The sequence below is a fragment of the Alexandromys fortis genome, unplaced genomic scaffold (assembly GCF_014885135.2).
Source record: "Alexandromys fortis isolate MF-2015 unplaced genomic scaffold, M_Fortis_MF-2015_v1.1 scaffold_14, whole genome shotgun sequence".
NCBI lineage: Eukaryota > Metazoa > Chordata > Mammalia > Rodentia > Cricetidae > Alexandromys > Alexandromys fortis.
Genome location: NW_026067910.1, coordinates 19,433,122 through 19,457,359, shown reverse-complemented (window position 1 = coordinate 19,457,359; position 24,238 = coordinate 19,433,122). Strand labels below are relative to the sequence as shown.

Below are 24,238 nucleotides of genomic sequence, written 5' to 3'. Positions count from 1 at the left end.
ACTAGAAGACTGGTTCATGGAGGCTGGGGGTAGTGGAGTGTGGGCAGCAGTGGAAAATGGCTAAACATCAGCTTGGGTTTGGTGTGAGGTAGGTCAGGGCTCCTATAGCCATGCCTTTCTTTGGGAGCCAAGCAAAGAGCACAGGAGCACAGGAGCTCAGACCTCCAAGATGAACGCATAAAGATCCAGATTCCAGCTCAAGATGGAGTCCTTCAGACAGAGCATACAATGACCTGGGGCTGTGCTCAGCCAGCAGAGACTCAGTTTCCTGACCCTGGGGGCATGCAAACTCATAAAGAGAGAGGTTAGTGCTGGCTCCCATTCTCTGGGACATCTAGAAAGGCAGGGGGATCACCCACCTCCTACTTGGATTGACCCTATGTCACTGCCCCCTCCCATTAATATTAAAAATAAACAAAATAAACCAGCACCTTGAAGGACCATTCCTCTAGCTAGTCTTTGCCTTCGCTAGGTTTGCTGAGAACAACTCCCTGAAAAAGGCACCCCCTTTACAAGAGGGAATGAGATGGGGTCCGAGGATGGTCAGGTGGCCAGGCCAAGGCCACATAGCCAGTGTTTGGAGGCGGAGCTCCTCCCATCTGGGACCTGCAGGAAAATCAAACTCTCCTTTCCCCTGCTGGGATAGAATAGGTGAGGCCAGTCCTCTGGAAGGCCCTTAGTTCCAAGGCCTGGCTCTCTTCCTTCCAGTTCTTTCCTTTGTAGCTAAAGCTTTAAAAGGCTGAGTTTATAGACACCCACTTCCGGGGCAGCCAAAAAGTAGAATCCTGTCCACCTACAGCCTAAACCCTCAGCTTACAGAACCATCCGTTCCATTTGCCCAACTGCTTTGTGTGTCAGCTTGGGTCAAGTCCCGGACCATAAGGAGAAAACAGCCTGCTACTGCTGAGGACAGTCTACCCTGCTGGGCATGCCACTGGGACCCAAGGGTCTTTGCCTCAAGCCCCATGTCAGTCTATAGTTTCTGCTTCCCTCTTTTTGCCAGCTGGCTCCCAGCTGGCCCTGACCAGCTTCCTCTGAGCCCCCCAAGTCCGTGCAGAGAATCCTTCTGCAGACAGTTGTCATTCTGGGGGTGGAAGGACAGAGTCGTTGTTGCCATCTGACATGCTGTGCACTCCGGAGCTGCGCCTCATGATCTCTGCAATGACTACAGGTCTCTGTTGACTCTTGTGGGTAGGGTAAGGAGGGAGAGCAGGCAGGGAAACCCAAAACTGTCTAAAGTCCAAAAACCTAAGGGCTGGTGAGATGCCTCAGGGGAAAGGGTCTTGCCACCAAGTGTGAAGACCTGAGTTCAGTCCCTAGGACCCACATGGTGGAAGACGAGGACTGACTTCTACAAGTTGTCCTCTGACCCCCACACTCAGGCTGTGGCACACATGCACACGTGTGAACACACACACACACACACTTAACACATACACAAGTAAATACATGTAATTTTGAGAAAGGTACTTGTGTGTGCCTAATGCAGCCCAGGTTACCAACAGCTAGCCTCTCTCGGAGTCCTTCCAAACGTTGCAAATAAGCACTGTAACAGCCTGCTTTACAGACGGCAGGAGCCGCACAAGTGGTGCAACAGGCCTGGCAAGTTGCCTCCTTTCTCTCAGTTTCCCCATTAGAAAACAACGAGGCAGCTGAGCGCGCCTTTAACCCAGCACTCAGGAGGCAGAGGCAGGTGGATCTCTGTGAGTTCACAGCCAGCCTGGTCTACAGGATGAGTTCCAGGACAGCTAGGACTGTTTCACAGAGAAACCCTGTCTCGAAAGAAAGTAGAAAAGAAAAGAAAAGAAGAGAGAGAGAGAGAGAGAGAGAGAGAGAGAGAGAGAGAGAGAAGAAAAGAAAGGAAGGAAGGAAGGAAGGAAGGAAGGAAGGAAGGAAGAAAGAAAGAAAGAAAGAAAGAAAGAAAGAAAGAAAGAAAGAAAGAAAGAGGCTCTGTTTAATAGTCACTCAATAAATGGGCAGACACTGGGACAGGCGCTAGGCTTGGGTTGGCCCCAGGCCCCAGACTGGCTTTCTGGAACTAAGAGCTGTTGCCCCTTGGGCTGAAGTGTTGTACCCATGTCCAGGATAATTTTTTGAGTCCCAAGGCCACTGGACTGACAAGGGGACAGATGTGAGGTGGGGTTTACTTCACCTGAGACTCAGTTTCTTCATCCAGCAGATGTCTTTGCATCCCAGTCCTGCATTGGTTTTTGGGCTGGATTTGGGAGCTCTCTGAACTTCATTCAGGGGACAGTTGCCAAGAGAGGACTGCAGATCAAGCAACTTATCTGCCTATGGTTCCAGGTCTAAGACCCCTGCCTTGACTCTAGTCAGCCCAGAAATTTTACCTCAGCCTCCTGGACACGTGTCTGCAAATGGGCAGAAGGTGGGGTACCAAAGCGTTGGCTGAGCTTCCTCCGTAACTGCCGGTCCTCTCCCTCCTCCCCTCGGCCTGTTCCTTCTTCTCTTTGCAGAGACCCCTGGAGAAGCCTGATGGCCTGGATGTATCTGACCAGAGCAAGGAGCACCCGCAGCACCTCTGTGAAAAGTGCAAGGTCCTGGGCTACTACTGTCGTCGTGTGCAGTGACCTTGGCTGCCACTGCAGAACCCCTCAGCTACCACCTCCCTGTGCTGCCCAAGGGGCTGAATGTCCCTATACCTGAGGAGACCTCACAGGCCTGTGGGCTTACGCAGAGGAGGCTCATGTCCTTGTTTCATGTGCTAACTGTGTGGCTGACTTGCTCTGGACAGGGTGCAGAGACAGGAGGTTCAGGGACTCTTCACCAGAGGCCTGGACTCTGTAGAGGGACAGAGGCCAGCGGAAGTCTTGGTATTCTCACAGGCTCTCTTCCCGAGTGTCTTTGGGACTGAGTGGCTTTGTATCTGCCACAAGTACACCAGTGAACTGTGAATCCTGAGGCCTGTGGGAAGTCTTCCCTCCAAGACCAGCCAGGTCCTATCCCACCCAGAGCCTTGCAGCTTGCCTCCTATGAAAAGCCACTCTGGGGAATTCCTGTTTCATTCCTAATCTGTAGTCACAGAGGGCAGTTACTTCTTCTAGCAGCTGCTGAGGAGTGGTTGTCTGTTGGGCCCACAGTGAGTCCCAAATCTGACCACCCCTGATGTCACTGAATGGTAGCTAAATACAGCCTCCCCTGCCAATGGAACTGGCAGGCAGGGCGACATTAAACATCCTAGGGATATCAGGCATCACCTCCCATGACCTCCCCTAGACTGTCCCGTAGGCTTGGGTTCTATCGGCTGCTCTCTTCTCATCCTTAGCCTTCCATCCATGTCAGGGATGCACTCCACAAAAGCTGCAAGCCTGCTTCAGCATGGAGGATGCAGGTCTTGGCATTCTGGAGCTACTTTATGCTACCTGGGACAAGGGCATCTCATCTCCAGCCTCAGTTTCCCCACTCATTAAGTGAGAAAGTGCCACCAGAGGCCCCAGTAAACTTTGGTGTTCTAGAAGAAAGATGGTTGCCTCCGGAACACAGAGCATCACTGGGGGGATGGGATGCGGGATGGGATGCCCCTAGCCAACCAGGTGTACTGCCTTCCAAACCTCTGCTCCTGGTAGCCACTTAGGCTGAGTGATGCCGGGTCCTCTCCTGCAGCCATCCTTGTCTGATGTTTCAATCCCCTGAGAAGATGGAAGATGATCCCCTTCCCAGGTCTCCTCAGCCCCTCACACTGGGCAAGTCTAAAATGAGCCACAGAACCTCTCCTTTGGAAGCTGGGGATAGTGATTCCCTACTTTTCCAGGAAGGCAGAGAAACCTCCTGGCATGTCACATGGCCCGGGAGGACCGCTGTCCTGGCCAGGGTCAGCGGCGCCCCCTCTCCTTGTGACAAGCCACGTTCTCTCGTCTTTCTCCTCCTCACCAGCTGCCACGACTGAGTAGCTTGACTTTGCCCCAACACTATGCCATTATGGAGAAGAAGAAGAAAAAAAAAAGTCAGACCATGAAATAGGCCTGAAATTCAGTGTTTACACATGGTGCCCAGTTGCCCTTTGTTTTCAAATGAAGATGCTTTGTATGACTGAGGAGTCACAGTGAAGTGTTAACCTAGGGTCCAGGGAGTGAGTGGAAGAGACGGGTGGGCGTGTCTGCAGCCAGATAGCTGCAGGATAGATTTTGGGAGAACATACCCTCTGAACACTTAACAAAGGTATATCTGTGGCAGTCCAGGGCACTAGCTGCCACCCTGCTGCCTAGGAGTGGCATGCTGGGCTGCAGACTGTGAGCACCCAGCACCAAAGACTTTCCAGCCTTGCTGCCACACTAGGGCTGCCCCATGCCAAGCTTCCTGTCGCGTAGAAAAGGGCTGTTTCTGTCAGTCATCCCACTGGGCCCCTAAAGAGAGTGTTTACAGCAGTGGGCATTGTGCTGTGTCCCAAATGAGGACACGTTAGGCATGGGTGAGCTGGGGTGAAGATTCAAAGAGCCCAGCAACAGAGGAAGTCGGGGTAGGCAGAAGGTGGGACAGGTGACCATTTTGGTCACTGTACTGAGTCTGTGCACAGCCAGGCCCTCTTGACTCAGGCAGCTCCTCTCTAGTCTTGCCTTGCAATAATTTGGCTGAACTTGTGACCTTTTTGAGGCAAGCAAAAGATACCACTATCTAGGCTGGGTGCTGGGGGACTTAATGCTCAGAGGGTCTGGGAGCCCAGGAGACAAGAAAGTGTGTGGTTTTACTACATTCAAAAGGGACAATCGCTTGCAGTCAGTAGATCTAGCGATCTAGTAGCGAGAGAATGGTGTTTACCCCATATGAAGTATTCAATAGCTCTACTTGTGAATTTGTATTTATTTTGAGTTATACTTGACACAGAATTCTTTTTTTAAAAAAAATGCTATGTGTGTATTTTGGGAAAAAATTCATAGATGTTAAAAATTCCTGCACGGTTACCAGTTTTTCTTGGGACACTGAACTTAGTAGCCTCTCCCCCCAAAATTCTTCATAGTAACTTTTGTTTGTATATATTTGAGGGTTTTTTTTTTAGAGAAAAGAAAAATAAGATTGCTTGATATTGTTGAAATTGAAAACAACAAGAAGAGGCATTTTTTAAAAAATGCCAGTGCTTTTGAGAGGACAATCCATATTGAGCGGATTTCTAGATGGAGTTTTGCAAGTCTGGCTGATCTGTAAGAGAATATATAGTGAGAACTTTTCCTTTTCCTTGTTATTTTTTTCTATGCTTTGGTCTGTAAAAAGTAGGCAACTGAACTCCATTAAGAAGGAAATATTATCTACATAGAATTATTATATGAAGTTGGTACATAATTCTAACGAGGAAAAAAACTTTGTAATCCTTTGAGCTATGTTGTTTTTTTTCTATTTTGTTTTCCTTGGATGAAAATATCAGTATTAAGCAGCCAGTATATTATTCAAGTGTTTAGATTTATTAATATGCTCTTGTCCTGTATTTATACCTTTGTGTATTTTGAAAATATTGCTTTGTTAAGGGGAGTTACCAATGGACAACATGGTAAAAAGGGAACAGAGATCCTTTGCGCCTCTTGCTCTGAGGTTGGCAGATGGTATTGTAATCTTTTCTCCTGCACCTTTGTGTTATTATCTTGTTATTATGGTTTTATTAATTTTTTTAGGGGAGGGCAGGAAATGGGCAAGGGAAAAGGACACATCAGATGAAAGAGTCCTTTGGTCTGCTAGCCCATTGGCCTTGCCAGCGAGACCCAACCAGGTACAAGAAAACAGGAGGCAGGCTTCCTCCTCACCTGCCCGAGCCCTGACTCCCAGCCCCATACTCTTTGAACTTGGATCTGTTCACCTGAGCCCTTATGCCTGCCTTTTAGCATCTAATGGACTTGAATCTACTCTAAACAAAAGTCTAATCCAACCTCACTACATTGTAGCCAGTGCAACAACTAACAGTGATGTAGGGGGTGTTGCAGCTTCTGGGAGTTGGCAATGAGGATCATCGTTTGCTCTCATGGCCAACTTCTCTGTACCAACACCTGCACCCCCAATAGGTGACCCTGTTCATGTTTGTATCTGTTCATGTGTGTGCATTCAGCTAAGAAGACAAACAGAACCCGTGAGCCCTGCCTGGAGGGTGCGTGGAGAAGGCTCCTGACTTCCCTGAAGGGCCGGCCTCGGGGTGGCATTCCGTTGTGTGCCTTATTCCTGAAGACTCTATATACGGCTTGCCTATGAGAATATAGCCTTTCTGTGCTGTATTAAAAGAACTTTGGAAAGAAGGAGGCTTGTGAGTTTGTTTACAAGGAGCATGGGGGAGGCTGGAGGTTTTCACAGATGTGGGACAAGGCAGGGGTGGGAAGAACTTGGGCGGCATTTAGTTCCCCCAAGTCTGGTCGTATTGTCCTTGCCCTGCCTTCACCATTGCCCTGCCTCCTCCCAGTCCTTTGCCCTCAAGTGAATGCTCTTTCTAAAGTGAGGGCTCTCCCCATGCGGGGCCCCAACTGGGTGAGATTGTCAGTAGATTAAGTCACACATGAACTCAGATGGACTCCCACTCCTGGGTAACCATATATAGGAGTAACTTAGTCTCAGAGAGTTCAGCCCTGGGCTCTGATGTGGCTGCACATGTTTGAATGTGAGCCCAGGATTGGGGTCCAAGACACTGGCTATCGCATGCAAGCAAGGGGAGAGGGAGCAGGGAGTTCCTTTGATCAAGGCCAGGACTGGACAGGGCTGGCACAGGTTGGCGTCTGTAGGAATAAAGCACCACCCCGAGAGGCTGCTTGTCCATGAAGCCTCTTGGCCAAGCATTGGTACTTCCCTTCAGTCTTGCTGTTCACCCGTCACCTACAGAGACAGCAATGCTAAGACATTGGTCTGAACGTGTCCTTGGGTTCTTAAAGACCCCTGGGTGCACTGTGTACCCTGAGCAGCACCTGGTCTGAGGAATCCCCTTATGGTCCTGGGGGGCACTAATAGTACTGTCAGTGAGGGGCTGCTGAAGAGGGGCCTTCAGTTCCTGTCTGGAGCCAGCTTACTAGCTAAGACTACTGCTGCCTGGTGGGCAGGGGATTGGGAGTAAAACTGGAAATCCCAGTTTTGAGTTTTAAGTTTCCAGGTTACTAAATTTAAATAAAGTCAAAGTGCATATGTGTGGGCAAGCTCCTGCCTCCAGACCCTGGACTCCAGATGGGGCTAAGAAAACTAAAGGGGAGGGGAGGGGACCAGCAACAACAGAGACAACTAACTCCAGAAGCAAGAGCCTTGTTTGATTTGTGCTGTTGGGTGAGCCCTAGAAGTCACCAAGTCTTTTCCTTCAGAGTAACAAAGAGAATTCCTGCTTATCCTTAGGTGTGTAAATACCAGGCAGGCTGGGGTCTGCGTGGAAACAGTATCAGTCCAGCCAAGCAGGTGAGTGGAGGGACCCCACACCACAGCGTGGACAAAGGACAGAATGAATCTTGTTTTGTTTTCAAGATAGGGTTTCTATGTGTAGCCCTAGCTGGCCTGGAACTAGTGTTGTAGACCAGGCTGGCCTTGAACTCACAAAAACCTGCCTGCCTCTGCCTCCCAAGTGCTGGGATTAAAGGCGCGTGCCACCACCACCTGGCCAGATTGACTCTGTGTATGACCCTGCAGCTAGTCACATGCCAACTGGTGGGACCTCAACTAGCACCTAGAAGGATGCCAAGCAGAGAGCGCCCTGTCCTCCCCCATCACCCATCCCTCTGAGGCCCCACTCCCTCAGGGGAGGTGACCTCTCGGTCCCACTGTCTGCTGCTTAGCCAGCAACACTTAGTTCACACTACATGAGCGAGTGGGAAGGGGAGTGAGCCTTGAACCCAGGATCCCTGTGCTAGCTGCCCAGCCTGAAGCTTCCAGGCTGGCTTTCAGTTTTCTGGCTTAGCCTCCTGTCACTCCCCCCCCCCCCCAGTGTGTGTGTGTGTGTGTGTGTGTGTGCATGCATCATATGTGCACTTTGGGCTCCATGGAAAGAAAACAAACCCAAAGCAAACACAGGATGGATTTCGACACTTCCCGAAACTGTGGAAATCAATAATTCCCCTGGACAGGAAGGATTTCCGGTTGGACTTAATGCTCACATCCAGAGGCAGCAGCCACTAAGGGGCCCAGGAGAGCAGCAGTCACCAAAGAAGGGATCTTGGAAGGATGTGAGAAACCAGCCCAGCTCTAGGAATAAGCTAGGGTGCCCAGAAAGGCAAGTCTTTCCTGATGTCACCCACTGGGCTAATTGCCCCCTTCCTCCCAGGCTCTGACAGCTATCTGGGCTTTCTAGTCTCGTATACCCTTCAAATAGTGTTGAGGGGGCCAGAGTAGAGTGGACTATGCCAATGGGGTAGGAGGAGAAACTGAGACTGGAGGGTCCTGATGCCTACAACTGCGGTGGGGTCTCAAATTATTAACAGCTTCTTTTGAACCAGGCTAAGTACCCCAGAATTGAGTTGATCTTCTGTAAGATTAGCAAGCAGACGCCATTGTGTCTTGGTATCCTGACCCCAGTTCCCTATGCCTTGGAAGTACAAGGACTGGACATCCAAACAGCTACCAGGCCAGGGTGCCTGAGCCTGCTGTCCTGGCAGAGAGAGAAGAGGCTGAGAGGGAGGAGTGGAGTGGGCTTTCCTCTCGGGAGTCAGCTCTTCCCTCAGAGCGCTGGCCACAGCTAGGAACAGCCTGTCCTGGGCTCAGATTTCCTTAAAACTTCCTCCCTCATCTATCCTGATGCCAGAGTCCCAGGGGAGATATTAGAGGTCTTGGTTCCCCTGCCCCACTCTCAGCCCCACCCCTCCTCCACTTGTGCTGCGAGCAAGCACACACAAACACACAGCAGGCCAGCTAGCTGTCTGCAGCAGATAGCCCTTGGGAGGTGGGGGTTGTTTCCCTGATGACAAGCCTCTCCTGAAGGTGGAGACTACCAGCCTGTATGCCCAGGAAAGCCCTCTCATTCCCCTCTTAACCAGTGTTTTCTCTCAAAAGTGAGGAAACTTCAGAGCACAAGGGAAATGAACTTCCTGTGGAAGCAGCGACCACGGTTCCCACAGGCCGTAAGGGCCTCATCAGGAATGGAAGATAGGAGATAGGGACGAAAGCCAGGCCTGGGCCCTGAGCCCAGCATAGTGAGAAGTCTCACCCACAGCCGAAGGAATTCTGTTTTGAGAGCCGTGATGTCATTGGGGTCACATTTACTGGATACTGGAGTGTCCCGGCTCACATGAGACAATGCCTGGGCTTGCTTTTTCAACCCAGAGTGCGGAGGTAGGGAACATAGGAAGGAGACTGGCAAACAAGATGGCAGTGGCTCCGCGCAGGTCTGGTAACAGGTTGGCTGTGCTGTCTCTCCGCCGCTCTTCCCTCACCTGGGTCAGAGGTAAACTTCAAGTCAAGCCAGGAAGAACGGGCGCAAGATGTAGAGGGGCACTTGGGGGGTGTGCCAGACCCTGGGCTACCCAGTTCATACACATCGTCCCTCTTGCTCCTGGCAGTAACTGTGAGATGGGGGTCAGAGTAAGTTGAAACCTACAGTGGGAAAGCCAAGGTTCGGAAAAGTTGAGAGACTTGAAAAACCTCTCAGAGTTGTTTCTCCACCTCTGCCTTCAGGGAACAGCAGACCTCAGGTCAGAGCTCTGCTTCCTGCAGGCCCTGGATTTGACTGTCCGTTCCCCAGCCCCCGCACTCTGTCCTGACCCCAGTGCTCCCTCATGCACTCTGTCCACTGGCAAGCTGACTTCCTGCATTGCTCAGGGAAGACAGAGCTTGGACCTGTCAGCTCTCCTTGGCCCACAGGCTGTTACTCTCCCTTCACCAGGCACACACCCTGCTAGGTCCATTCTGCTGCCTGTTTCCTTGTTAAGTTTGGGGGGGAGGGGACAACAACAAAAAAAAACCTTGCCCAGCAAGTCATGGAAGACATTCAAACTGTGCTCTTTGTCCTCTCACCACTCACAGGCCAGTCAAAAATTCCTTCTCGCCGGGCGGTGGTGGCACACACCTTTAAATCCCAGCACTCGGGAGGCAGAGGCAGGCGGATCTCTGTGAGTTCGAGGCCAGCCTGGTCTACAAGAGCTAGTTCCAGGACAGGCTCCAAAGCTACAGAGAGACTCTGTCTCAAAAAAAGAACAAAAACAAAAACAAACAAAGAAAAAAAGAATTTCTTCTTCTGCTTTGGAGATTGAGGATGTGTGGGGGGGGGTTGCCCATTTGTACAAATTAGCTGGTCCTTTGCTGTCCTCTGGTGGCTGAATCTGAGAGGTACAATTTCCTGCTGGCAACAGCTGAATCTGTGAAAGACAAAAGATTTCCTTCTCTGGCTTACAGACGCTTGTCTGTGCGCAGGCGCCTGTACTACCAGGTTGTCCTTGATGGGTTCGTTTGTTAGTTCATTATCAGCATCACCTGTCCTCAGCACTGAGCCTGACTTCACTTAACCAAGTGCTGGCGTGTTCCTTTGTCCATCAGCAGAAGGCCCCAAGGGAGAAGATCTTCAGCGTTTGTTTCCCTTAGATACTGACTTCCTTATCCAAATAACTGTGCTGTTTACATCTCGTGATTGGGTCCCAACTTGTAGGCTCAACACCAGGAAAGCCCCACAGAGACTGGATCTGGGAGTGTGGCTATGCTTTTGAAGGGACAGCTGGACTACCTGCCAGTGGGAAACGACAAGCCAGAAATCCACGGCAGGCAGTGACATCACAATTAATCATGGTGTCACCTATGGTTAAGCAACAAGAATGTATATTGAAAGGCCAGCTGTCTGTGGCACTTGACCATATGACAGTAAGGATGACCACAAGGACTGTGATGGGTGAGTTGAGGATGCTTGATTGATTACCAAGAGAATACAAAACAGTTCTCAGCAAAAATTACAGACTGAGGACCCAAAGTCTTTTCTAAGGAGAAGAGACTCCTTTGCACACACTGGGCTGATTTCACTAAACATGAAACAAAACCTTAATTGTGTGGGCTGCTGAACCCTCAAGGTCTTGAATTCACGGTCCCATCAAGATTTTCGTGTGAGAGAGCATAAAGAATGGGATCCTAAGATTTGGAATGGGGACGTGGATGGATTCAAAGAAAACCAACAGCTTGAACTTTTAAATGCCTGTCTGCCCCTTACCCACTTGTGTCTGAGGAGAATTGACTTCCTTGTGTAAAAATATCATAACTGGGTCTGGAGAGATGGCTCGGTAGTTAAGAGCCCTTGTTGCTCTTATAGAGGACCCAGGTTCAGTTCCCAGCACCCATCAGGCAGCTTACAACTTTTTATTACTCTTGTTCCAGGAGACCTGACACTCTCTTCTGGCTTCTACAGGTGCCTTCATACACATAGCCCTGATGCGCCATCACATAAATTGTTTTTAAAAATATCATGAAATACACTTTGAAAGATGACACTGAAGACCCTCCACAGAACTCATATGTAGGTCAAACGTTAGCATCTTTCAGTAGGACAGAAGGATCCCAGAGGAAGCATCTTGCATATCAAGAGGATGAGAAGACACTGCTAAGACACCTTTCTAAGAAGACTGAGTAAGAAACAATTCACATTCCATTCAGTTCACACATTGAATGGTTTTTAATACGGTCACAGCCATATGTGACCATGCCCAGAGCCAATTCTTGAACGTTTTCAACATTGTATAAAGAAAGCTCATAGCAAGGACTGGAGAGATGCCTCAGCAGTTAAGAATGCTGCTTGCAGATGACCTGAGTTCAGTTTCCAACACCCATGTCTGATGGCTCACGACCACATGCAACTCTAACTTCTGAGGATCTGGCACCCCCTCTTGTGGTCTCCAAAGATACTTACATACCCATATGCTGTTAACTTTTGCCTTGGGAATAACTAAGTAATGCCTCCCTCACTTATAATCCCAATGACAAACCAGAATTTGACTCCACCAAAGATCCAACTGGGGGGAAACAATGCGTATTAGGATTGCTTGCAGAGCATGGGAGAAAAAGTATGGTCAGGAGTATGGATGACCCACTGGCCACAGTGGAAGGTCTGTATAGAATATAGGTTGATGACTTCCCTGTGGCTTCACAGATGGAGTTCCCCAGCTTATAACAGAGTCCTTTCCTGAGACCCCCAAGGCCATGTTCAATTAGAACAAAGCTACAAACAACCAGTTGGGAAAGTGGCTGAATACTCAGGAGTGGGGTCCCATGATTCTCCCTGTTCCCATGATTCTCTCTGTTCCCTCCTTCTATAATGGAATGTCAATAGTTATGGGATGTTCTTCTATATATGTGATACTTTTATTGGTTGATGAATAAAACTGTTTTAGCCAATTTCTTAGTAGAGTAAAGCCAGGCAGGAGATAGATAGATAGATAAATAGATAGATAGATAGATAGATAGATAGTAGGCAAAATCAGAGACACCTTGTAGCTGCCGAAAGACAAAGATGCCACCGGACCCTTACTAATAGGCCACAGACTCGTGATGATACACAGATTAATAGAAATGGGTTAATTTAAGAAAAGAGCTAGCTAGAAATACACCTGAGTCACTGGACAAACAGTGTTGCGATTAATATAGATTCTGTGTGATTATTTGGGTCTAGGCAACCAGGAAATGAATGAATGGTCTCTATGTACAAAATTGGTGTCCAATGTGGAGCAAGAATTTCCACATAAAGCCTAAGAAAACTTAAATTACAAAAGGGTTTCTAGACCCACAAAAATGGGAGTCAATTGCAGCTTCTTGGTAGCTGCATTTTTTTTTTCAGATAGGTTCTGTTTACTGGCGGTGAGCAGAATCAAAAAGAAGGCTTCCTGACTCAGCATTAGCAGCAAAAAACTGCATGGTTTCTTTAAAGCTGGCTTTCTGGTTCACGCTGGCCACACAAATAGCTCTGATTCTTTTGAGAGGTCCTGCACTTAAATGGGGTTTGTGAGTAGCATGCCTTATTACACCTAGGAAATATTCACAGAAACTGCTCTTCATGAAGCAAAGCCCTGCAGAACCCAGACAAATGTTAGAGTAGTGGTCCTCAACCTTCCTAACGCTGTGACCCTTTTCCTCATGGGGTGACCCCCAACCACAAAAGTATTTATTTTTTTATTTTTTTTAGTTTTTCGAGACAGGGTTTCTCTGTGGCTTTGGAGTCTGTCCTGGAACTAGCTCTGTAGACCAGGCTGGTCTCGAACTCACAGAGATCCGCCTGCCTCTGCCTCCCGAGTGCTGGGCTTAAAGGCGTGTGCTACCATCGCCCGGCTCACAAAAGTATTTTCTTTGTATTTCGTAACTCTAACCTTGCCACTGTTATGAATCATAATGTAAATATTTGATGTATGACCCCTGAGGAAGTGTCCATCGACCCCAAAGGGCTTGCAACACACAGGTTGAAAACCACTATGTTAGAGTCTCCCGTGCACTGTGCTACTGATGCCAGGAACAAAACAGTGACTCCTGTTTCACACCATTTTCACACCAACTCGTAGGACAGGCCAAGTTCACCGTATGGTGATGGAACTCAGTGGCTGCCTAGAAAGAGATGTAGGGAAGATGCGGTAAAGACAGTGAGGTTTTGTCTTAACTGATGGCCATTAATCAGATGTGATTTTCAAAAATCATTGATGGTACAATTAAAATGAGTGAATTTTACTGTATGCAACTTTTACCTCAGTGAAGTCATTCTGAAAAGCTATTGTGTATCTCAGAAAACTGATGTTTGGGGTTTTTGAAAACATAAGGTGTCTATATGATGGCATCTAGGAATCACATGTAGGTTCACCACTTATGTATGAATTAGGTATTGAGGACTACTGATGTGTGCTTTAGACACTGAGGGTACTAAGGGACACTGATGTATGCATTGGGTACTCAGAGATACTGATGTATACATTGGGTACTCAGAGATACTGGTGTATGCATTGGGTACTCAGAGATACCGGTGTATGCACTGGGTACTCAGAGATACTGATGTATACATTAGGTACTCAGAGATACTGGTGTATGCATCAGGTACTGAGGGCTATGGCCAGCAACAAGCCGGGGTTTTCGGTGTTACTTAAAATGGTAAGTACTTAAAAAAACAACAAACAAAAAAAACCCCAAAACCTTGTTAGGGCTCTGCAGTGCTGAGAGAACAGCAGAGGTTGATGGCCTTGTCTTTGCCTTTGGGGAGTGGTTTCTAGAAAATTCTTGCATGCCTGCTGTACCCCTAGATTCCGCTGGATGGAGACACAGCACACATATCCTCAGTGAGAAGGAACCGGAAGTCCTCCCACCTTCTAACTCTAAGACCCCCTCAGACACTGACAGCAGGTAGGTCATGGCCCAAGGAGGCTGGCTTTCATTTTAACTGGTACCTGGAGCACCCAAGGTCAGCAGGCAACTGCAGAGGCATCAGCAGCACACCTCTGACCTGTGCTCTGGAAGGTCATCTACCCAGCATCGGTAAGGCCTGGACTTCACCAAGTAGCACCAGAAAAAGATAAATACATAAATTGTAAAATGAATAAATATATAAATGCTTTCAAAACACTTTATTTTTAAAATAAGTTGCTTAAAGCAGGTGGGGGATGGGTGCAGGCCTTTAATCCCAGCTACTCAAGGGGCTGAGGCAGAAGAATTACAAGTTCAAAGTTGGTCAGGGCTATAAAGCAACTTCAAAGCCAATATGGAAAATAAAAAGGTTGAGGTGCTGGGGGCCAGGGCTCTGTGGTGAAGTACCTATGTGACTCTCTAAGAATCTCTTCGTGTGTGCCTTCTGCGCACACAACTCAGGGTTCTGCCCTTTGCCAGCTGCCTTGACTGCCTTCTCCAGATGATCACAATCCAGCCCGTGGCCTGTTCACTCACCTGCAAGCTGTGGCCCTGCAAGTGCGATTATCAGTCACTTAGCTGAGATCTGCTTCTCAAGTGAACTCCCTCGGCAGTCCCACTGAAGAAAGAACTGGAGGGTAACTGGTAGACATAGTCCTCAGGGTCCATGCCATCGCACCTGGGCATTCTGAGGATGCTCTCAGAACCGCTTTGAAACTACTAGTCCAATCAAGCTCCCAACCTGTGGAGCTGAGCTCTGACTTCATGGAAACTCCTTGACACTGACTCATTCTGATTCTGGCCACCATGACCTCATAGTGACCAGGTCACCCATAACCTCACAACACCTGACTCAGGAATAGTACACTGAATGAATGCATTACTCACCCCAGCCAGAGCCCAAATCCCTCCTCTAGGAATGTCCCTGCCCACCTAAGGGACTCTTAGTCATCTGCTCACCCCAATCCTGCCCTCCTTGAGAATACAGCAATAGGAAGAATTCCAAGTTTCAGCCCAGCATGAACAGGGAAACACACCCCTAACATTCGGTAATCTCAGCTCCCTGCTTAGCAAGACCCCTTTCCTAAGGCTCTGACACATGGGAAATGTCATCCTCTTGTCATGTCATTACCCAGAGCTTGCTATGACATCAGGCCCAAGGCCATGCACCTGACATGGACCACACCCGTGAGATCTAGGTGTCGTGCACACTTTATGCAGCTGAGGGAAGCTGAAGCTTGGTCACTGAGCAGAGCTGGGACTCCGCTTGGAGGTAGGGCTCGTGGTGGGGCCTGTGGGGACTGTGATCCGCTGGACCATCTCCACAGTACAGACGGCAACAAGGATGTACTCACAGGTCTCTGAGCTAGTAACTGGGATGTTCTCCACAGAATTCCTCAGTGCTGTGCTGAGGGTAGGCCGTGATGTACAAAGGCCCTAGCACCATAAAACAAAACAAACGAAAAACAGTTCAAAGCACAGAACCTTACACATGCTAACTTGAGTTGGTTCTGGCTGGATACAAGGGTACATACCTGTAATCCCAGCAGCATACAGGAGGATCAAGAGAGTTTGAAGCTAGCCAAGGCTAGACAGCAAGTTCTAGGCCAGTCTAGCCCACACAGCAAGACCTTGTCACAAAGCAAATAAGACCCAAACACTTAACTTTCAGATTTCTTTCTAAAACCCAGAGACGTTTTTTTAGAAAACAGGATTTATTAGCACATTTGAGGTGAACACAAGGACCGTTCCAGAAATCTTTACATATATTATCACTGACAAATTGGCTTTCTTTAACATATAGGAAAAGCAAAGCCTGCCAGGACACACGTTCCTCCTCAGGACAGTATGCGCATGGGCAGGTTTCAACACAGGAATTCACATTGAGCAGACAGCCCCAGCTCACAGGTCTGCCCCCAGGTCCAGCTGCTTCTGTCCCACGGGCTCCCTTCAAAAGTCCCAGCAGCCAACCAGCAGGATTCACAGTAACTGGGAGGAAAGGCATTGATCTCGAAACTTTCACAAGAGCCCTGAGTTATGTATCAGAAGCCAGGCTCAGGGGATTGTGGCTTGTGCCAACGCAGGTCACACACAGTACAGTGCAGTTAGTGTCACAGTTTCGCTTCTATGAGGAAGACAACGTTAAAAGTAACTGCTGTCCCCACTGGTCAAGGAAACAGTTAGGACCCTTCCCTGGATGCTAACTGGTCAGCAGGTCAATGTCCAAGGCACACATGAATGGCAATCAAGGGAACGCTTGTATGGCCCGATGGCCACACTGATGCCCAGAAACAGGATCTGAGGAAGGATAGTCAGTTGAGAGCAGCCTGGTCCTGTGAAGGACTATGTGCCTGAGTAGCCTTCTTCATACTCAGTAGGGGACACCTGTGCTTGGAGCACCTGGGTGAATCAACCCACAGCCTGCGGCTACTGTCCTCGCACCGTGGCTGTGCGTTAGCTCAGCTGGCCACAGTCTGTGATGACAATCTTCTTAGACGTCTTCCCACTTTTTGAGCCGTAAGATTCTATTTTCTTCACGACATCCATGCCCTCTTTGACATGGCCGAACACAACATGCTTGCCATCCAGCCTGTGAGGAGGGTTGAACTAAGTGAGAACACACCCAGCACCCTGGCTACCCTGTATAGAATTATTTGCCAAAGGTACTAATTCTCAAAGGAACAGCCCCCCCCCCCAAAGCTTAATTGAGCTCTGTGAGCTTCCCAGCTGCACTCCAGAGGACGCTGGGCAGGTTCTGTCACCCTGGGCTTTGACCTGGCACCTTGATCTGAATCTTGGCGACCTTACCTATGAGAAGTGAGCTTTACTTATTTTGCCCAGGAAAATGACGGGCACAGAGCTGCTCAAACAGTCAGGTAAGACATTGTCCCAACAGACTACTTCAGCAGGCAAACTGAGAGTCGGGTCAAGTGGGAGAAGCCTGGTGCTGAGCAGCTCCTGATTTTGAGTTCCGGGAGCACAAAAGGGACTTAGGGGCAGAACTGCAAAGCCCATTAAGGCTTCCATGACAGGAGCAAAGAGTGTGGAGCCAGCAACAACATGCCCAGTCCTGGCAGCCCTGCATAGCTTGGACGACAGAGGCTAGAAAACGCCACCCTGTCACTTAGGTTTCTTTCAAGTCGTGCACGCGGGCTTTCTAAAGTTCTCACTGCTGCCTCTCAAGTCCAGGGACCTGAGGGCTGGAACACTGAGGACTGTTGTTTAGTGGAGGTTCTACCAGGAAAAAGGCATTTCTACACAGCAGGGGGCTGAGAGGTGGGGAGCTGTGTGCGGCTGTGCTAACGGTGTTTGAAGGAAACTTGCCTCAATAGCTAGGAGTCTGCAAGCATGTTCTGTGGAGGAAGCAAGCCAAGAAAGCATCAGGTTAAGCCAGGCAAAATGGCTTCTACTCAGACAGTGATACTGATGCACCTTCCCAAATGTGGGGTAGAGGAACCCTTTTGTGTGTGGGGGGGGTAGAGGAACCCTTTTGTGTGTGTGGTGGGGGTGCAGGTACAACACAAATCAAATTCTCGTCAACAGCACCACTGGGAAGCATAGGTGTGACATAGTCAGAGAACAGCCCAAATTGTCCCTTAATATTTTCCCTGTCTCTCAGACAGACGTACAGTGAGGAGCAAGTCGCTGGACCAGAGCAGATGGTCCAGCTGCACACTGCCCTTCCGACTGTGCACAGACCTCCTCGGGCTTCATTCTCCGAGGTCCTACAGTGTGAAGTACTCACCAGTCTGTCTTTATTGTGCAGATAAAGAACTGAGAGCCATTGGTGTTGGGGCCTGCGTTCGCCATGGACAGGACACCTGTGGGACCAGCAGAGGGGGCTGTGTCAGATGAGGAACCACCTCAGAGCCGCTGCTCAGAACAGATGGCTCACATTCATCAAGGACATGTGAACTTGCAGATGCAGGAACCAGAGGGAAGCAGCGCTAACATCCAGACCCGGGAGCTGTGTGCCTTGGCTGCCAACTAGTCTTCTACGGAGGGGGGCGCTGGGGTGGAAGGGCTGCAGGGATCTCAGTGCGAGTGTTCAGTGGATCCCAGGATATGGCTTCTACACTTTCCCACACTCTGCCTTGGGTTCTGCTTAAAGACTCCCCAACCAAGTTTCCATTGGGAAATTTGGTTTTTGTTTGTTGAAACAAGTCTCAAAATGTAGCCCAAGATGGCCTCAACCTTTAGGGTCTCCAGTTTCAACCTCCCAAGTACTGGAATTACAACAGAAAGTCTGGCTTTTACAGAGCTAAAAGTGAGAAAGTCCTAGGGAAACCCAATGAGCTGGAAAGGCCGAACTGCCTGGATGCTAACAGAAGGAGCATGCCAGGATGTCAGGCAGCTGTGACCACACCTTCCCTGGGCGGCCAGGTGTGGCAGCATCCAGATGGCACGGAACAGCAGAGAGCGCTAGAGAGGGGCTCACAGTCCCACATACCTGGCCCCACATGCTTCAGTGTGAAGTTCTCGTCAGGAAAGCGGCTTCCGTAGATGGACTTCCCTCCCGTGCCATTGTGGTTGGTAAAGTCACCAGCCTGCACAGAGAATACCTTGTAACTGGTTACCACAGAACTGGCAGTGTGGGTCCCCTGAAAAGGCAGCCCAACCCACCCAAGGCCCACCTCAGGCAAAGGGGCCAACAACCATCCAGTGCCTGAGATAAAACAGGCAAAGCTAAAACCACACCATAACAAGTCTGCTTTCTTGTCCAAGCTAGTTTTTCAGTAACCACATGCCTGACGTGTTCTGATTTTCAACCCACAATTCCTCAGAGAGTCACAAGCAGGTGACCAGAGGTCCTGGTCTCAGAGCTGGGCTGGAGGGGAAGACCAGTTCCCTAGGCTGTCCCCTCTTTTGCCCCAGCATCACTCTCCCCAAGGTCAAGTCCAAAGGTTTTGCAGACACGTGACACAGGGGAGCTGGGAATCTTCCTCAGAGAGCCTGAACAGCAGAGTACAGCAGCAGTTCTGTGCCCAGCTGGTAGTCATGGCCGCACTGTGGTTTCTCTGAGACAGGACCCTTCAGTGAGAGGTGTGAGCTGCTCTGTCCAGCTAAAGCATCCACAGATACCAATAAGCCTTCCCCAGTCATCTTGCCTGTGCCTCTAGAGGCCACTACTCCAAGCCATAAAGAGCTCTCCCAAACTTCAAGTCCCTTCCTGAACTCCAGCTACCGCCTTAGTGCCTACCTCATCTACCAACCCCAGGGGGAGCTGGGAGTCTCTGCAGCAGAAAGGTCACAGAGCTTGGCTGGGTTCAGCTAGAGCCCTGTCCACCTCACCTTCATACGCAATGTGTAAACGGAGTGTCAGCAGGTACAGTCCCAACCTCCTGTTAACTTGGTTACAGTGGGAAGAATAGACAGAAGGAACTTCAGACAGGCATGACATCTATGCCCATCTCTAGCTCTCCTGGTTTCATTAACCCTGACCTTGTGTTGCCCAAGAAGTTTTTGTTGCAAACACCTATCCCAAACCTGACACAGCAATGCTTACATGTATGCAAAACAGGAAGAACATGTGACTAAAGGATGCATTCATTTAACTGGGAAAAACCCTTCACTAGGAAGGCAACTCCAAGTCCAAGCGTGTGTAATCCTGATTTAGCCGCCTTCCTCCCATTTCCCCTCTTCTCCCATGCTCAGTGTTCAAGGGCACACAGAATGCTAAGGTTAGAGACTGTTCTACTCCGGTACCCCTTCAAAGCCTTAAGATCCATCCCCATCGGCAGCCTTCTGCTGTGTCCCTTCCAGGCACCAGGCCCTTGCTTGCTCATTAGTGATCCTGGGCATCACCACTGCCAGCTCCGTTCACAGCGGAGGCCGTGTTACTGTTACCTGGCACATGAAGGATGGAATCACCCTGTGGAAGGTGGAGCCTTTGTAGCCGAAGCCCTTCTCACCAGTGCACAGGGCTCTGAAGTTCTCTGAAGAAAGAGGGAGGAGAGGTAGGTTAAGGGCAGGCCACTCCTCCCTGCCAACCCCCCCCCCCCCCCCCCCCCCCCCCCCCGCGCGCCCCCCCCCCCCCCCCCCCCCCCCCCCCCCCCCCCCAGCTGTGTGCGTGGAAGGACCCTGCCTCGCCTTGTGAGTTCATTCCTGATCACTGCCTTCCCTGTCTTGACCCAGTAGCAAACACTGTGACTAGAAAACAAGAAAACAAGCTCTAAGCTGGGCCAGCCAGGGTACCAGGGCAATGCACCAGCCAGGGTAACAGGGCAAGCAGCCCACAGACTATGTACCTAACCCTGACCTGCGCCTTCATGCTGGAACTGGTTGGAAGCTATGTCTGGGAGCTTTCACGGGCTGTCCCCTGGTTCTGCGATGTTTAGCTACCCTTGGACTGGTTAGCAGAGCTGACAGCAAGGGAGGGACAAAAGGCTGCCTCAGGGAACCCAGCGGCTGGGCTTAGGTTGAAACTCTCATTTTATCATAGTCTGAGCTTTAACCCCTCCTCTAAGCCCATCGGCCTTGCCTGGCTCACTTTCCATCTCTGCCTTACCTGCTGTCTTTGGCACAACATCTGCCTTTAGCTACAGGAAGGAAAAGGAACAGAAAAAGAATGGTTAGTCCAGAAGCAGGTGTAGGAAAGAACCCCCTCGCCATTCACACCCAGCTGTCAAGGCACCATGAGAAAGAACCACAAGACCATTCTTTTCCTATATGACCTCCAACCCTTCTAGAATAGCCAAAGCAGCTATCGTTTCTGGCAGCTGCTTCCTGAACCCATGGTTTGCTGGAGGCAGCCTCGGTTTCTTATCTATCAGACCAGTGTCATCCAGGGCCACTTTCTGGGTCAGAAGAGGCAGCTGGTGGCCCTCAGCATGAGTCCCTGGACCAAGAGTATCATAGTTAGAACCAGCTGCCATTCCTCAGTGCAGAGAGAAACTGAGGCACACAAAAGGGAAGGAGGGGACAGTTAAGGAAAGACTGTAGCCTCATCCACGCTTGCCTCTTGCCTCTTGCCTCTCAGCTTCTCTTAAGAATCCCTTGGTGCTGGTGCATGTCTTTCTTCCCAGCCATCTGGAAGCAGAGGCAGGTGGCATCTCGGGAGTTCAAGGCCAGCCTGGTTTACAGTTTCCAGGACAGCTAGAGCTACACAGAGAAATCATGTCTCGAAAAAACATTACAAAATAACATCGAAAATCCTTCTTCAACAAAAGGAGTTAGAGATGGGAAAACAGGCTTAGCAATAAATACCATCCCCCTCCCCCATCCCAATAAATCGGTCAGTCAACACTAACCGGTCCCTTTGTTTAAAGTGGAACAGCCTGAAGGCACTAGGGCCTCAGACCCACCTTAGTGACTATTTCCTAATTTCCTTTTTAAGTAAGGGTGGAACAGCAGCTATCGCTGAGTGTGGACTTCAGAGAGCGTGTTGGATTGGGCTCCCGGTCGAACCACCTTCCCACTAGCATTCCCCAGGCCTACTCCTAAGTCGCCCGGAGTTGGGGGCGGATCGGGAGTGCGTGGGGTGTTAAATTCAGGCCACTACGTGAGCACCCGGCAACACCTGGACCTGAGACACCCACCTCAGAGCTCTGGGTCCCACCTCGGTCGCAGAGGGTCTCAGAAGCCCAACCTCGGCCGTGGCGTGCCAGGAGTCTGATACTCAGCGCGCTCTGACCTTGACCTTTTTTTTCCACACCCCACCCCCTCGCCTTCACACTCCTCAGAGTGTGGAAGCGCCCTGGAACAAACTTAACTGAAGTCGCCTCTCTGAGACCGGGAAGCTGAGGTCCAGGGTTTGGAAGTGAGAGGCCCAAGGTCACCCCGCGTGCTAGGCACAGAACGGTGGCCAAGAAGTAAAGTTTGCCCTACGCCCAAGCCGGGCCGATCGGGTCCAGGGTCCTCACCTCCAGCACCACGCGGCCGAGAGGCTGCCCATCAGCGCCCACGTCCAAGTACACGAGAGGGTTCCGAGAGGAGGAGTTCGTGTCGCGTGCTCCGCTGTCGCTGTAGGCGCGGGTCGCGGAGAGGAGCAGCGTTGCGGAGCGCTGGCCAGAGAGCAGGCCGATCAGGCGGGGGCCGCGGCGCAGCGCCAGCATCGCGGTCGTGGATCGGGAGAACGCGCTAGGAAGAAGGAGAAGGCGCTGCAACCACAACCAAGGTCACACGACCCAGGAAGCGAACCTAGGCCACGCGCCCGCCGCTTTTATTGGTCGGCTGGCTTCGGGACCACGCCCCTCCACTTACGCCTCCACCACGCCCCCTCAGAGCCTGTTCGATTGCGACTCCTGCTGGCTCCATTGGGCAACACAATCAGTTCGTAAGTCGTGCCCCAACCCCCAATCAGCGCACACAGAGCGGGAAGTCCTTTGAAAGCGCCTCTAGACCGAGAGAGAGGCTGACCCTGAGAGTCAGAAAGATGTTCTGAGGTGGATTAGAAAGGGAGAGATAATAAAAAGAACCGACAAGCAAAGATACCGTCTAAAACATACACAAGTGACCCCAGGCCTCCAGATTTTTTGCTGCTAGAGATCCAACCCTCCACCAGCAGGACTGAAAATGCAGCTTGCTCAATGGTGCATCCGCCAGGCTTCAGTCTCAGGATGATCCTCTTCCTCCGCTCGCGCTGACAACCCTTGTCTCCACCACCTGCAGCCAGGCCGGGAAGGTGCTGGATTAGGTCTACACCCACTAGCACCTGGAATACACCTCTTTGGCAACTGTACTGTACCTGCAGGTAACTTAAGCAACCAATCTTAAGGGATGCCAGGAAGTTGGCAGTGCATGATGCAAAAGGAAAGGCGGTGCAGGAGAGCCAGAGCCAAGGATCCAAGCCCTTCTGAATTGTGCATAACAGCAGCCCGGGAAGCAAAGGAATGCCGGGAAACGAGGGCACGAGAGCCAGCCAACATATTTGGTCTACAGTTGGGAAACTAAGGCTCAGAGAGAAAAAGTTTCGGCTAGCGCTAGAGACCCCTGGTTCCCTACTGCTGGCTTGCACCAGCACTTCTGCAAGGGGGCACTGGGAAATTTACCCTGCTCTTTATTCACACCCGTCCTAGGGAGAAATAAACGAGAGAAGCGTTTGTTTACTGTTAAACGCTGTGCTGTGGACAACAGTGATGGGTCTAGCCTAGACTAACCGATGTGGGTATGGCTTCAGAGTAATTTGGGTCTGGGTGGGTAGAGGGATTTCTACTTCAAGATCTCAGTAGCCTAAGAGACAAGAGGAGAGGAGTTGAGCCTTGGGAGTAGGGGAGCCTGGCATGCCCCATCTAAGAATCAGCTTGTGGGAAGGCATCCAGCAGGCAGGCTGGTCCAAGCAAATCCATGAAGTCAGGACATGCTCCCTGCGTCACACACACATACCAGTTGGACCCCTCTTGTGAAGGTTCACAGCCCAATGCTTTGTCAGCCTAATGCTTTGTGCTACTAGCATGGTGGGCTGTTTCCAAGACCCCGAGTCTAGGGGTGGACCTCACCCAACCTCACAGACTGCTTCCTCTTAATTTTTATTTTATGGGCATGGGTGTTTTGCCTGCATGTATGTTTGTCTGAACATATGTACTTTAGTCTTTAGTCTGAAGGTGTAGGTATAATGGTCTGTCCTGTCCCTTTAAGAGAAAGCCCCGCCCACTCCTCCACCCCACCCCAGTTGTCCATCACTGAGGCAGGCAGATTTTCTTTGGTTGTTTGAGACAGGGTCTTGCTGTATAGACCTGAAGAGCCTATAGCTCACTAAGTAGATCAGGCTGGTCTTGAACTCACATAAATTCTCATGTCTGTGCCTCCCAAGCACAGGGACTTCGGGTGTTTGCCACCTTGCTCAGCTTGGGAATTCATTTTAAAATAAAATTAAGCATGAAATGAGCCATGAAAAAAACATATCCAACACCTGGACAAGGCAGGTGCAGCGTGATGGCTCAGGCAGGTGTGTGCGGCAGGGGATTGTCTAGAGAGACTTGCAGCAAGTGCTAGGGTGACGGCAGGTGCCCTCTGTGGGCACAGGGGGTGGTTCCATCCTGAAGGCTGTGTAGGTTCC

At 50.3% G+C, this 24,238-nt stretch overlaps 2 protein-coding genes across 2 annotated transcripts in view; one reads left to right on the top strand and one right to left on the bottom strand.

Moving 5' to 3' along the window:
• Zcchc24 (zinc finger CCHC-type containing 24) overlaps positions 1 to 5,008 on the top strand; it is a 51,208-nt gene extending 46,200 nt beyond the window's left edge. Inside the window, exon 4 of the mRNA XM_050138040.1 lies at positions 2,475 to 5,008. Within this exon, the coding sequence (XP_049993997.1) occupies positions 2,475 to 2,588 (114 nt within the window). The 3' untranslated portion in view covers positions 2,589 to 5,008. The remainder of the gene's footprint in view (positions 1 to 2,474) is intronic.
• Positions 5,009 to 15,937: 10,929 nt separating this feature from the next.
• Positions 15,938 to 22,391, bottom strand: Ppif (peptidylprolyl isomerase F). Its single transcript, XM_050138042.1, has 6 exons — positions 22,104 to 22,391; positions 20,750 to 20,780; positions 20,089 to 20,177; positions 18,692 to 18,788; positions 17,987 to 18,062; positions 15,938 to 16,831 (listed from the first exon to the last, which is right to left on the bottom strand). Exons 1-6 carry the CDS (start codon positions 22,293 to 22,295, stop codon positions 16,696 to 16,698), a joined length of 621 nt encoding a protein of 206 aa, XP_049993999.1. The 5' UTR covers positions 22,296 to 22,391; the 3' UTR covers positions 15,938 to 16,695.
• Positions 22,392 to 24,238: the final 1,847 nt, after the last annotated feature.

What these genes read in the sequence shown, in the direction of transcription:
- Ppif (XM_050138042.1), bottom strand. Translation starts at nt 22,295, where the DNA reads ATGCTGGCGCTGCGCCGCGGCCCCCGCCTGATCGGCCTGCTCTCTGGC. An exon ending in TGTTGTGCCAAAGACAGCAG is followed by an intron (nt 20,178 to 20,749) that starts GTAAGGCAGAGA and finishes CTCTTTCTTCAG; the next exon opens with AGAACTTCAGAGCCCTGTGC. An exon ending in TTCCATCCTTCATGTGCCAG is followed by an intron (nt 18,789 to 20,088) that starts GTAACAGTAACA and finishes TTCTCTGTGCAG; the next exon opens with GCTGGTGACTTTACCAACCA.